Genomic DNA, 15193 nt, shown 5'->3' with positions numbered 1-15193 from the left:
CGTCAAAAGCCTGTAATGTTATGTCCTACTTACTAGGACATAACAAAGGAGTCGGTCTGCATATTTCATGTAATAAATATGCAGACCGACTCCTATATATATATTCAAGAAAATAAACGCACACTACTTGTATGAAAATGGCCATGCGATGACGGGCTAAGACTACATCTATACTATAATACTTTATCTATGGGTGCAACCCACCCTTAGCGTATGTGCTAGTAGCGGCTAGCGCCCTCTGCTGCGACCTTTCCTTAATATTCCCTATCAAGAATTAACTCAATTTGGCGTTGTGCGCTGCTGAGTCGCATTATGTACTGTAATTGGAAAACACACAAACTACAGTTTCGGTATATTTTTCTTAGTCTATGGTTTCGGTTAAGATTTTAAAACATTTCAAAGTTTACCTCACCATATTTATCGTAATATTAAAGTATTTAAATGCTATTTAAGATTAATATACCAATGAATAATATAAAAAGGCAAGCTCACTAAACTAATATTGCCTCATTTTCTTACCTACTTATTACTTGGCACATGTTTCACGTTACAATATTTACAAAAAATTATAATTATGATTATATTTAAAAAATCTTTCGCACATTGTTATTTCGTGTTTATTGCTTTATAATTCGTTTCTATATAGGATTTCCCAATCTCAAAACATGTATGAACATAAATAAGGTTTCGATATTATAATATTTTAAATAATACAATTCACCTTGATACATTTCTTTGGTATGTAGCTGTAGGCATTTTATATTAACATCTAGTGATATTAACGTTATACTAATTCAATATTTAAAATGTATAATAAACTTATAATAATAAGGCACAGGGAATGCGTAATTAACATATTTTATATAAATATTTAAAATACATTACAAAATACTTCAATTGTAAATATTATAATTATTATGAATGTTTTAAATTTAAAACAAAATGTTATACTTACTTACTTACAGTATTTTTAATTGATATTACAGGTAATTATAACTTTTTATTGATTTGTGGCAAGGTATATTTCTTTTATTAAATTTAACCTAGCTGGCAGTTCTTAAAGTACAAAACTTAGACCTAGATAATATAAATTTTACGATTTGCTAAGGCACACACAACAATCAAAACATTCGTTTAAAATTTTAAGATTAACTTTTCCTTACGAATATAGACTTCGCTTTAAAGAACCCACAATCAAGCTGACCATGCGATAATATAGAATTTGGTCAAAAAAATATACAAAATTCCTCAGTTGCAAAAATGTATCTACCCAATAGGTATATATACTACAGAATTCTGTCGACGAATCATGTGAGATCTCCAAATGATTCCGACGTGTAAAAATATTCTCTACCATACTCCTTTTCGAAATTGCTCGAGCTCACGATAATTTCGAAAAGGAGTATTTCAATTCAAAAAAGGGGGAAGCGAGGAGGCGTAGGTCTGGCCGGAGCTGGGCTCCATCTTGACGACGACGGCGTCGGGTCGTTCCAACTCGTACTTGTCGACCATCGCGCACTTGTCGTAGTCGTCGGGCGGCGCGTACCGCGGCTGCTCCTCCAGCGCACACGCGTACTTGTCCTCGTGCTCGTGTACCCTAAAATTAAATCATGTATTCTCTTAATTGGTTAAAAATTAACGCTTCTAGAACATCTACATGACGTGGGCTAGAAACCGGGAGGGCGTATAAGCGATGCCCCTACTTTTTAGAAAGCAACAAAAAAACTTAATAATTTTTTTGTTTAATTACTCTCTAACTGAAAATTTGCATGTGTCTATTTAATTACGTGAAATGATCTTTGGTATTTTAACTATTCCAAAACTCCCAATATTGCGCTTTACATCTATTCTTAAAAAAACTCCTTAAAAACAACTTCTTTTTTTTTATGAAAGAAAGGGGCAAACGAGCAAACGGGTCACCTGATGGAAAGCAACTTCCGTCGCCCATGGACACTCGCAGCATCAGAAGAGCTGCAGGTGCGTTACCGGCCTTTTAAGAGGGAATAGGGTAATAGGGGAGGGTAGGGATGGGAAGGGAAGGGAATAGGGGAGGATAGGGAAGGGAATTGGGCCCCCGGTAAACTCACTCACTCAGCGAAACACAGCGCAAGCGCTGTTTCACGCCGCTTTTCTGTGTGAACGTATTACACCGGTCGAGACGGCCCATTCGTGCCGAAGCATGGCTCTCCCACGTATATTATACGCCCTTCTGACTTGAAGCCCGCGATGAGGTCTACTGGGAATTAACTCGGCGAGAGGAATTGGCGTAAGAATATTTTTTACCAATAGATGGGAAAGTTGTTGCTCACCTGTAGTCGATTTTGTCGTCGTGTGCGTGCGCCTCCATCTGGGGCGAGTGCGCCATCATGGGGTAGTCGCGGGCGAGCGGCGGCGGACTGCCCTCGCTGTACTCGTAGTGGCGCGGCGCGAACATCTGCCCGTCGTGCCCGTTCAGGACCGTGGTGTACGAGTAGGCGGGCTGCGCGTTGAACGCGGGGTAGCCGCCGCCGCCCGACGACAGCAGGTGGTGGGACGACAGCTCGTAGGAGTGCTGGTAGGACCAGGAGTTCTCCGGTGCGGGGAGCCCGTTCTGCGGGAAGGCGGGGATGTTGCTGGCGATGCCGGGGAAGCCGCCCCCCAGCGTGGTGGAGCTGGGCGAGCTGGACCCGATGTAGCCGGTTTTCCGCGGCGGCTCCCGCTTGCGCCACTTTGCTCTTCTGTTTTGAAACCAAACCTGCAAAATTTGGGGTTTGAACATTCTGCTTCTAGTTTGCAGGGGTGGTTAAGATATTCGAATTGATATTGATCTAGTAGCTTTGAGTTACGAAAGAAATGTAAAGAGCAATAAGTTAACTCCACTGCTCATTCAGTTTTGAGAGAAGCAGGTCTTGTTTTGAATAAAGATGTTATTTAATACACAAGGGTATGTGTGTTTATCGCAGAATTTCGTAACATCTTCAAAGGTATATGTCATCTTGTAAACGATACTTTAGGTATTGCTCACATTAAATTAAGTACTTATCTACAATCAGTTACTAAAACCAAACTTATGAAAAACATAAATGTGGGCAAGGGCGGCCTTATCGCTATAAGCGATCTCTTCCAGGCAACCCTGCAGGAGAGGAAAATTTAAATCTAAAAATAGTATGCGCGCTAATGTAATTTACCTGTACTCTGGACTCGGAGAGGTTGAGTTTGAGTGCGAGCTCCTCCCGTGCGAACACGTCGGGGTAGGGCGCGCGCTCGAACGCCCGCTCCAGCTCCTCCAGCTGGTACGCCGTAAACGTCGTCCTGTGAACGATATATATCATGTTGTAGAACAGATGCCATATGACTAGATATAGTGAGTGTGGCAAAGCGTGCCACCTCGGCAAGTGCGCCAATTAGCAGTATGGAAGTGAGCGTGACAAATTGCCACACTCACTATAATATAATAATGCACTGTGCAGTATTCTAAGTATAACTCGCGAGCAATTGAATATAACTTATGATAGAACATTTTTAATGTCGTATTCTACGACTAACTGGAGATATATATATGAGATCACCCATAATATTAGGCTAAAACAAATCATTTTAACTTTATACTTTTGTATAAATCGCTAGAGGCGACCCGCGACGTAGATCAGTAAAATATGTATCATTAAGTATCATCTCTTTCGCATCGCATCAAATATTATGCATGCATTGATAAAGATCTAAATCGTCGGGCAATTTATACAAAATATTCATAGCGTTATCATCCCGAGTCCCAACTGGCGCGTGCAATATGTCTGCGGGTGCACGCGCCTCGCGGGAGATTGAGCGTGAAACTAATTCACCCCTACGTTATACAGGCTGTAACAAAACAAAGTGATTATTAGGGTGTGTATGTGTCCTGTATATAGAGTGCACTGAGAAACTAGCAGCGCTGAGAAATTCAAGCCGTTTGGACATTTTCCATAGAAACATAGAAGTCAAAAGTAGCTCTTTCGAAGCTGCTCTACTTTTACAGTTAAGTTTTTATAATAGACACAATATGTGCTCCCTAAAGTATTATACTTAACTTTGTTTTGTTACACCTTGACAGCACTTGTACACGGAGGTGTTATTAAAATGTTATTCTAATGACCACTTTGTAGTGTTTGGTGATTGTGCGGTCATTTAATTTTTGTCTATTATGTGGATGTTGCCTATAAGTTCGTTCGTGCGGAACCATAATTTTTTCTCTAAAATACTAGATATAGATACGTTGTTACCGGTACTCGAAGTACCTGCATAGTAGTTTTAATCAAAATCGGTTGATTGACTTAATCGCAAGAAGGGAAGTGCAGAAACATCTCATTTATAATATCATACAGTTGGTACCTAATGGTTAGTCTGTTTAAATTTGTAACTGAATAAAAGTTTTTATTTTTTATCAATATAGGTAAGAAAATATTTCCTTTAAGTAAAGTAAATTTGAATCGAATGAATACAGTGGCGCGTGTGAAAAACGTAACCTCGACTAAAGCAAGGACAAATTATTATTATTTTCAAGAACCGTCAAAGAAATCAATATAAATCTTGATAGTTGATATAAATTATCGATTCTTGATATGAATCTATTCTCTACAATGATATTGTAAGATTTTATGTAACATTTCTTAAGCTCCTGCAGTCATACGGGTAATTGAACTCGGCGCCTGCATAAGGGCGCTTATTACTGATCATATCACATTTAATAATTGACCGCGTGTGACTGCGACTTTATACTGCGCTGGGGAGAGATCCTGCTGTTTTTAGGGTTCCGTACCCAAAGGGTAAAAACGGGATCCTATTACTAAGACTTCGATGACTGTCCGTCTGTAGTCTGTACGTCTGTCTGTCTCCAGGCTGTATCTCAACAACGGTAATAGCTAGAGAGTTAAATTTTTTACGGATTATGTATTTTTGTTGCCACTTTATTAGCAAACACTAAAAACAAAATTACTATTTAAGGGGGCTCTTTTACAACAAACGTGTTTTTTTTGGCATTTTTTGCTCGATATCAACAATGGCAGCAGGTAGATACTTGAAATGTTAAAAAAAGACACAGTTTTATTTATGCTTTAATAATTTTAAATAATAAAACTTTAATAAAATAAATTATTAAGGGGGGATTTCCATACAATAAACACAATTTTTGCTTATTATTCCATAGTAATGGTACGGAACCCTTCGTATGCGAGTCCAACTCGCACTTAGCAGATTATTTTAAATTACAATACGAGTCGTCTATGAGCTTTTCTCTCATTATTTTTTTTTTCTCTTTTGTAAGTATTTTTTTTCATACCAAGGTATAGTTAAATTTTACCTTGGTACGAAAATTACAGTTCATCTTTATTCTACTCCATCACGGCTCAGCTCTTTTTTTCCATTATTATCCTATATTAGAGACTGACGACCTTAATATTTTTATTACTTATGACGTTTTTATATTGCAAAACTTATTACTTACCCCGTTTTCACCTACATATACTCGTAACTAATTTGTTAATAATATTGCTTTTATCTACTTCTGAGATCGATTTGTGGGACAGTCGTCACAAGTCCCAAAATATGTATCTCATTTACTAAGTACTTAAGTACTTAATAAAAAATAGCATAAAAAAATTATCATTGAATAAAACAGAAGTCTATTAAAATTCATACAAAAAAGTCTTTTAAATTTCATTTAAATTATTTATTAAGTGAGCTAATTAAACAGGTAAAATAGGGGAGGGTTGCAAAAGTGTTTGACACTTCATTAAAGGGGGCAGTGGATTTGACACGCGGTGGCCGGCGGTGGAGTCCGACACGCGGCGCGAGACCATCTGTTGGTAACAACTAACAAGTTATCACACATCATCGTATTAGTTATGGAGGAACCCTAATTTTGAAATTGCATCGGTGCATAAACATGTGGATGCCCATACTTATATTATAATAAATGCGAAAGTGTGTCTGTTTGTTACCTCTTCATGTCCAAACCGCTGAATCGATTTTGTTGTTTGGCATTAAGATACTTTGAGTGCCGGGAAAAGACATAGGATTATTTTCATCCCGGAAACGTGTACCGTTCCCAAGCAATAAACGAGTTTTGGCGCAACGAATTTACTTCAAAATAAAGTGTTTTTAAGTTGAGTGCAGTAAACAAAGGTAACATATAGGCTCGACTTCTTGGAGTCCACACAAATGCGCAGTTTGGCGGGCACACTGCGAGATCACAACCAATTGTATGCATAGATTGTATGTAAATAACAGCGCGACTGCCGCTATTTGAATAAATCGTTACATACAATTACAGTACTCCCAAATTAATGCGCGTGGAAATCTTCGCTAATTGTCGTAATCACGAAAACACCCGAATCTATGAAACTTGCATTTTGCACCTTGTTCAAAGGAAATAGAAGTAAATATCCTATAGCCGGTGGCAAAAGCTCACCAGGAAGCCATCGCGGTGCCATGGTAACGTCCAAGCAACGTCAGGCGCCTCTACGTCGCTGCAAAGCGCTGTTTTTCTTAAAGTTAAGTTTAAAACAGCGCTTGCAGCGACGTCTTCCGACGCTCGGGAAATACGAGCGTTGCCAAAAATTACGAAAATTTCTATGCGCATTATCATTTTTTTTGTTTTTAATTAAATAAGGGGGCAAACGAGCAAACGGGTCACCTGATGGTAAGCATCTACCGTCGCCCATGGACACTCGCAACATCAGAAGAGCTGCAGGTACGTTGCCGGCCTTTTAAGAGGGAATACACTCTTTTGTTGAAGGTTTGCAGGTCGTATAGGTCCGGAAATACTGCTGGTGACAGTTCGTTCCAGAGTTTTACAGTGCGCGGCAGAAAGTCACTTTGGAGCTCTGTAATTGCTTATGATCACGTGGTGTAAACCGCTCGTTTGCGCGTACGCTTATAAATCGAGCCTTAGTTATTGATAATGATGTGCCAAAAATCGTTAGATAGCAGAGATAGAAATAGCGATAATTTGATATTAAAACCACGATAAACTTTTAGCTAGACTGATGGCTCGGTTGTCTTAAGCTTTGTCCACACTGTGCCTTTTTCTGTTCGTCAAGGGCATGCGTTATAGGCTTATAGCGCAGTCAACAGCGAACGTGAGGCATGCCCGCGGCGCATGACCTCTGACCGTATCCAAAATTTAAAAAATGACAATGTTGGCGTTGCGTTCGTTGACGCATGCAAGTTGAATGAAAGAAAATGACGAAAATTGAAGACGAAGGCGCATAATGTGGACATAGCTTTATACCGATGCTACGAAAACGTAGACACCTGTTGGCTGTTGCTAAGTGGTGTGTAGTTGAAGGGTAAAAACCATCCGTCCGTCTGTCACCACTCACCAGGTCAACATCGTAAACTGTAGTTACTAATGGGACTATAGACAGATGCTACAGAATATGTAGTTTTGTTACTGTTTCCATAAAAGTAACTTCTTAAACATTGTTAACAAAAAAAGTACACCACAAACATATATTTCTATTTATAGCTGTAACTTGAGCTAGAAGAAGTTTTGATAGTTAAATGTTATGTAGGCACAGAAATAAATCAAGATCTTGATTTATGTCTATGTATGTAGGTATGGGATTCTAATTTATTTAAAAATCTGTTTCATATTATATAAATTAACTATATATCAAGTACGTATAATTTGCTTTTTGATAAATAAATGAAATTATATAAATTACCATTTCTAAAACAATAATTGTAGTTAAATTGACATAACACTAAAATAAATGAAAGTACTCGTACATGTATAATATATAAACAAACAAGTTTAAATTAGTTCGATTGGTATAATTAAATGCAGTAGTTAATCAAACTAATAGATTAAGAATCCAAATTAAGGCATGCAGCTTTTCCTTAAAATTTTACAACATTTGCTGTAATATCATTTTTTATTACCAAAATTTCGGTTACTTTTAAACTAAAATAATTTATTTTTAATGTATGAATTTGTAATTCATAGGTTATAATATTATTAGTGAATTATCTTATTCATAATTAATTTATCTTATTTAAATTTAAATTAATGAATTAATTAAAATCAATTATGTAAATAAAATAAAAAAGTTTCCGAAACTAAATATTATGTATCATGTAATGTATGAAAATCTCGTAGACTTTCTTCGTAGCCAGCTACGCGTCTTCGTAGCGGGCTGCTACGCGGCATCTTTCTTTGTCTCAACTCGATACTTTGGGTTAAACTTTTAAAGTCGTGTTAGTTAAGCACCGTTTTACTTCTTACTAAGTTCTAAAAGGAACTTCCGATGTTGCCAGATGGCTAACGCATATCACATTCATTCTTTTCAGCAAAATAATATAATCATTCCATGTTACATAACACTCATTCGACATACCTCGTTTTCTTCTTCTTTATTCCATTGTTGTCGTTCTTCTTCTTGTCGCTCTTCTTGGAGGTGGTCTGGGCCTGGGGCGGCGGCTGGGGGGCGGGTGGCGCGGCATCGGCGGCCAGCAGCAGCGGCTCGTCCTTGCGCTTGGGGTCGGGGAAGCAGGGCGGCGGCAGGTCTTCCCGGTACACGTCGCCCACCACCACCTGCACGGCGCGCTCCTTGCCGAACTCCGCGAACATGTGCTCCTCGAAGGTGGGCTGCTCCAGGCCGGCGCCCTCGAAGCACTCGTACCTGGGGCCGGGGCCCGCGCCGTCGCCGCACACGTACATGTAGCCGTCCGTCGAGGGCGGGCCGGCGCCCTCCGTGCGCGCCTCGCTCGGCTCCGTCGCGCCGGTGCCTGCCGCGGCCGTCGGCCCGCGGAGCCCGATCGAGTAGTTGGCCCGGCGAACACTTCAGCTCATTCGATCGCGGCCCGAATCGTCGCCCGCGCCGTTCGTTTCGCGGTGTCCGTCCCGGTTAAATGGCTTTAATCAACTTTAACGAACTAACCGAATTTGCCCCGCGGTTGGTCAATTTATATTACGATAATACGAGGCGCGAGAGAGTCGGCGGGCCAATGGTTGCGGGGACCGAGCTCGGCGGGCGCGGATGCTGGAGTACGATTCTGTGGCGTAGCTCCGCGGCTGAAGCTCGGTATTACGTAGGGCGCGGCGGGCGCTTAGGCCCGTGCGAGGCGCGCGTGGGGGACCAATGGCGACGGCCGGGCACCACACCCCTCGCCCGGTCCCCTCGCGCCGGACCCCTCGGCCGCAGCGCCGGGCTCCGGGGCGCCGATCATGCGGGATTCCCACAAGCTCATCTCGGCGGTGTTTGTTTCGATGGCATTTTAGGGTGCGAACGCCCACATCATTTTGGAAGTCCATATCACGGTATTGTAAATCCGAACTGGCACCACTCGAATGTCCTCGTATGATTTATAGCCGTGGGAATCGCTTCCCGAACAATGCGATACGACATTGTTTGTCCTAAAAGATCTCGGAGTAAGTATTTGCACTATTGTGACAAAATAGCAGCACCGACAAATCGATCTCCTCCGCCGCTCCGATCTTCTGGTCGGCGCTGTCGCTGCTCGCGAGGAGCAGGCGGCGCGAGGACTGGCGGCCGCGGGGTCGCGGTGATCGGCTCCACTTAATTATTAATTAACCGATACGGCCGGGGATTATTAACAAAACATTCGCCCCGACTATTGGCACTTAGATTAGCGGCGAGGGAGTAATGGCGCATTTCAACAATTTCGGTTGTTATTTAATTGAAGTCAATTTAGATGATCAGAGTCTATTTAGGTTGGTGCTGGCGCTCGGCAGCGGGATCTCTCCTTCATTGGGCTCATTGGTGACTTTCAGACAGCACGAATTGCACTCTCCGATGCACTTGCGGTTACGTGCAGCGGTATGGGCCATATGTGGGTCACGGGACTTACCACCTGATCACCTGACTGATCTTGATCAAAATTGTGAGAGCGTGTTCAAGTTTTCCAAGTTTTTCAGCCATTTTGGTCAGCGTATCCGAGTGTAGTGTCTGTGATATAGGCGTTATACTATTATGAAGCTGTGTAAAGCCTTCAATGTGGTGACGTGTGCTTTGGGATGATGCGCTTTGTGCGCGCTAAGATGGAGTCTATGCGGACATTATACATACATGAACCGTAAGTATCCTTTTGTTGCATCATTAATATAATGGTATCATCTGAATGTTTCATATATTCAAAGAAGATGAGATCACCAGAAAATAAGAGCTACGTGTGAGAATTAAAAGGAAAACAAAATATAAAATACAAATACCAAATACCTTTATTGCAGACTACTCTGTGGTCCATTGGTTAGTATTATATACATTAATATTTAATTTTTTATTTTTAGGGTTAGTTAGTTAGTTAAAAAGAACAAAACGTATAAAAGAACAAAGGCTTTGTAAAGCCTATTTAAAAAATCTATTCTACACAAATTAAAAGTGGTCGTAGTTTATCCTTTCGTTGTATTAAATTTTAGAAGCAATAATATGTATTATGTATACAGAGCAAAGTATAGTTTTTGAAGTCGGTCGATATATTTTAACATTTTTCACGCCGCGAACAATAGTGTGGGTTATGTGTTTGTCTATATTGTATATATCCAATTGTAATTGCAGCCGCCCCCCTCCCCCACCCTGGATTATGTCGACGTCCCTACTAAGTATATTATCTAGTACTTTTATGTATAAAAATTAAGAAAAGTAATTTTTGCCATTTGTTTGCAATAAAATATTTCTACAACTAAAAATTATTAATTTTTTATTCTTTATAAACACCTAGCTTATGAAAAATCTGATTTGCCCCCCCCTGGACCAGAACCTGGGTAATTTTCCCCCCTCCCTGGCGTCAGAACCTGGGTAAATTGCCCCCCCAATGTATGTGATGTGTGTATAGTAACGATGTATGTGATTTACGGTGATTTTTACTCATATTTTACTAACCACAACTCCGTTGCGCCGATAGTCGTTTATTGCACGGTAACAGTACATTTTCCCCAAACAAAAACTATCCTATGTCCATTCCCGTCTCCCGAAGTATCTTCATACAAAATATTAACAAAATTCATTCAGCCGTTTAAGAGCGAATAGGAAACAGACAGACAGACACTTTCGGATTTATAATATTAGTGAGGATAAAGATTAATGTAGATTGTATATATAGTATAGAATAAATCAGCTGTTCTCCATTTAATCACTACACGTTTATTGCATTCACTCCATATTTTTTTATTCTTCTCTATACAGCAATTACAAAACAGATTGGCTTACTGATAAGTATTTTAATTGGTCTACCCTCTTGATCGCGTGTCGCAATAGCAGGATAAAGAATATTTGTTATTGTAGTGCGTTATGCCCGCATCTTGTGCGCACGCAATAGCTAAGGACCATCCGCCTCGCAGCGGGGAACTCGTGGCCAATGTACCCAGTGGCGCTGTAACTACTGTAACTACTTATGTAATAGGAAACTGTTAGGTACTTGTACATGAGTGTATACGACTATACTTTTCGGCGAACGATATGTATCGTGCAGTAAAAATGTCCTTTATGACTATTCATCTTCGGCAACGATATAGTGTTGTATAGTTTAAATAGTTTACCCTTTAGGGAGTTTTTCAAAAAAGTTCACACGACGTAGTCGCATCGTGGGATCGTCGTAGGACGATCCCACGATACGAGGTTGTAAATCTTTAGTATACATAAAAATAAACGCAAGTTACATGAAAATACCTTACATGTCGACTTTACCGTGATATATTCTTGTTACGAAATTTCTAGATGAATTTTTATTGAAATATCAAAAACTATGATATGGATTCGGATAAAATCGGAAGTATAACGATTGATGCTTAAATTGAATCAAAGTAATGTTTTTTTTTTGTACTCGTGTAATTTAAAGTTCGTAAACTATCTTCTATTTGCTTAATCGCGTTTAGTCTAAACGAGGGTTTTGTAAATGCTGCAAAATTCGCTTGTTTCTGTTCTCCATTCATTAGATTGTAATTTAATCTGATAAAGCAATCAAATTTATTAATGAAAAGCGCTACGTGATAAAACATACATACTGACTCGTACAGCGTACTTTTGAGTAAATTGGTAAAAATCGTATGTGGCTACAAACAACTTACTCATGTCCAAATCGAACGATAAAAAGACTTTTGAATTATTAATTGTTAAAAATCCTACGAATAATAAAAACTAAGGAAAAGTAACTCCGTCAAAAAGCATGCTCCACAATACTTGTCAAAAAAGTGTACCTTAGGTACACATTTCAATACATTTGCAATATTTAGGTGACCTTGAGCGGTACTAGGCTGACGTTACATGACAGATCAAAAGGAACCAAATTTAAAACGGTAATAGTATGGGAGTTACGATTCCTTAGTTTTTATTATTCGTAGTAAAAATCATTGAAATCTTTTCTAACGGTAAGCGACTGACGTACGTGGTTAAAATTATCAACAAGGCATAAAGAAGATCAATGTGTTAAAGTTCTATAAAATATATGCCTAGAAGTATATGCTAATATTATTGTTTCTCCTACTAACGATACCACAGAATATTGCGTTCTAGAACACAAGTTTCTGTGTAAACATACAAAATGACTTGGGTTATTATTCTCGTGAGTCATGTGACGCGTAGGCGCGCACATAAAATCCTGGTCTGCGGAGCGGCGGGCGGCGGGCGGCGGGCGGCGGGCGGCGGGCGCGGGAGCGGCGACGCTGAATCTGCCGCCCGCTCAATTGGACTCAATTGCTTTAATTGATTTCAATTGAAATGACCTCGCGCACCGGCTCCCACTTCTAGCTTGACACTTTTACATCTATCTTTTTTGGAACTGACATAAAATATACGTCATTGCCCCCGTATGATCCCAATAAAATGTGTTTACTGCGTCTAGTTGTCTGTATGTACCGGTTTCTATTAGTTTCATGTATGTAAAGAGTGCTTGCAATATACATGGTTACATAATAATATACCGACTCTGACTCTTTGTTCGCGAAGACTGCGAAAATATTATATTCGTAGTGTTGGCAGTGTCGTCGCCGTATTTTTGACTACGTTACGTCATAATAGAGTAATATGCCACATCTTTCCATGCAAAATCTTTAGATTTTACTTGATTAAACTTAAGGTTTACACATCCTAAGTAAAACATTATTTTTAGTTATATCGTACTCGATTATTTTAAAACTAATTATTAACTAATTCATCCTACAACATTAAATTATTGTGACCACGTGTCGTTATTTATACGACGTCTGTCACTTCTATAGCAAAACCAATACTGTCGAGCAATAGCAAAAATATTATCTTCCTTAGCAGCGAGTGCGATTCACCTGCTATAAGCACAGTGACATTGATCTATAACAACAAGACAATTGCTGGGAATTATGAATGGAACATTACGGTGACGAAATCCAACGGCGGCATATTTTGGCACGTGTCCTGTCCGGTGCTCAATTGACGCTAATTAGGAAACGAGCTGCTGGTTACCCGCACTCCTCATGTGGGCCTTATAAATAACTGCATTCGCTACTTGTATAGTTGGAGATATGCTTCATAATTATTGTACTGTTGGAGAAATTGAATCATAGGCAGGTGGACCTTACTTTCGTCGGGTTATGTCATGCCTAACTTTATAGATTACTAGATGACGCCCGCAACTCCGTTGCGCCAAAATTCGTTGATCACGCGGGAACCGTACATTTTTCCGGGATAAAAAGTATTCTATGTCCTTTTCCGGGACTCCAAGTATCTCCATACCAAATTTCAGCCATATCCGTTTAGCGGTTTGGGCGTGAAGAGATAACAGACAGACAGACACACTTTTGCATTTATAATATTAGTATGGAAGTATGAAAGTAAGGATGACTATTGACAATAACCTACCACATAACAAAGGTCCAGGTCAATTGATCTGATGGTACGATAAAAAAATACGTGTGGCACTCGGAGACTGCCGCGATAAAGCTTTTGCATAGCATTTTTTATCAACTTATGCAATTAGACAATACGGAGTTAGACGATGCACGGTAACGCCGCACTGACGGTTGGAGTGGGGGGTGTTAGGTTTATTTTCGTTACGGAATTTCTTGATTCGGTCGCCGCGCTCAAAGCCCGCGACAAAAGCTATGCGATAGCTATGCAACCTGCTGGATAAACAATAATGTATCGCGCTTCGGTGCTAGAGCCCTTGACGTTGATGCTAAGTAATATTTAAACCGAGGCTGCCCAACCCCAAGCCCGCGGGCCACATTATGGTCCGCGAAAGAATTTTAAATCAAAATCAAAAATATTTATTTCCAAATAGGTTAACAAAGTTAACTCTTTCAGAACGTCGTGTCTACATGAGGCCTACCACCGGTTCGGAAACTACCCGGTATACTAAATGGCAACAATATGGCATAACAAGGAAGTTTTGAATATCCCGCCAAACTGAGAAATCCCGCCTAATTGGCTGCCGCATTAGGAACGAATTAACTGAGCAACATATTTCTGACTTGTTGCTATAACTGTCAACATCAGATTTATCACCCAACATAAATAAATTGTTAAAAGACATACAACTGCAAAAATCTCATTAATATCAAAAACTAAAGGTGAAGGCCCAAAAATGTATCGACCAAAAACCCGTAATCGATTGAAAGAAACCATTTATATGCGGCATAGTAGACTACTTATACTGTATCCCAAATACAATGTCCTTTTTGGATTAAACAATCACCGAGTACTTTAAAAACGATCGTAACTAATTGACTTTTCTTATAGGAATCTACATGATATTCAGGACGACGCGATGCTACAAACGATAGTTTGGCGATTAGTACGTAGTAAAAACATTTTTAATACAGATGTACAGTGTTGTAATTATGTATTTATGAATTTAATGTTGAAATATTTATCACTTTTATATCTGACAGTATAGAATGTTAGTTTGGTATAGAAAATAATCTGTATACAATATGTACTGTTTTTTTAGGATTATTAAGTACACGATATCAGTTATATGATCGTTTTTTTATAAAATAAGGGGGCAAACGAGCAAACAGGTCACCTGATGGAAAGCAACTATACTGTCGCCCATGGACACTCGTAACATTAGAAGAGCTGCAGCCTGCAAGTACGTTGCCGGCCTTTGAAGGTTTACAGGTCGTATTGAAAATATAGTGACAGTGTATTTCAGAGTTTTACAGTGCGCAGCAGAAAGTTACGCAAAAAACGCACGGTGGAAGATTGCCACTCATCAAAGTGATGAGGATGGTATATTTTTTGCG

At 39.6% G+C, this 15193-nt stretch overlaps 1 protein-coding gene across 1 annotated transcript; it reads right to left on the bottom strand.

The window, feature by feature from the left end:
* Positions 1–998: 998 nt before the first annotated feature.
* Positions 999–9072, bottom strand: LOC121729875 (homeobox protein prophet of Pit-1). The gene is made up of 4 exons (XM_042118546.1): positions 8355–9072; positions 3168–3291; positions 2310–2734; positions 999–1597 (listed from the first exon to the last, which is right to left on the bottom strand). Exons 1-4 carry the CDS (start codon positions 8675–8677, stop codon positions 1408–1410), a joined length of 1062 nt encoding a protein of 353 aa, XP_041974480.1. The 5' UTR covers positions 8678–9072; the 3' UTR covers positions 999–1407.
* Positions 9073–15193: the final 6121 nt, after the last annotated feature.

The sequence above is a fragment of the Aricia agestis genome, chromosome 8 (genome assembly GCF_905147365.1).
Source record: "Aricia agestis chromosome 8, ilAriAges1.1, whole genome shotgun sequence".
NCBI classification, from domain to species: Eukaryota; Metazoa; Arthropoda; class Insecta; order Lepidoptera; family Lycaenidae; genus Aricia; species Aricia agestis.
Note: the sequence above shows the minus strand (reverse complement) of the source record. Positions and strands in the feature narration are given on the sequence as shown.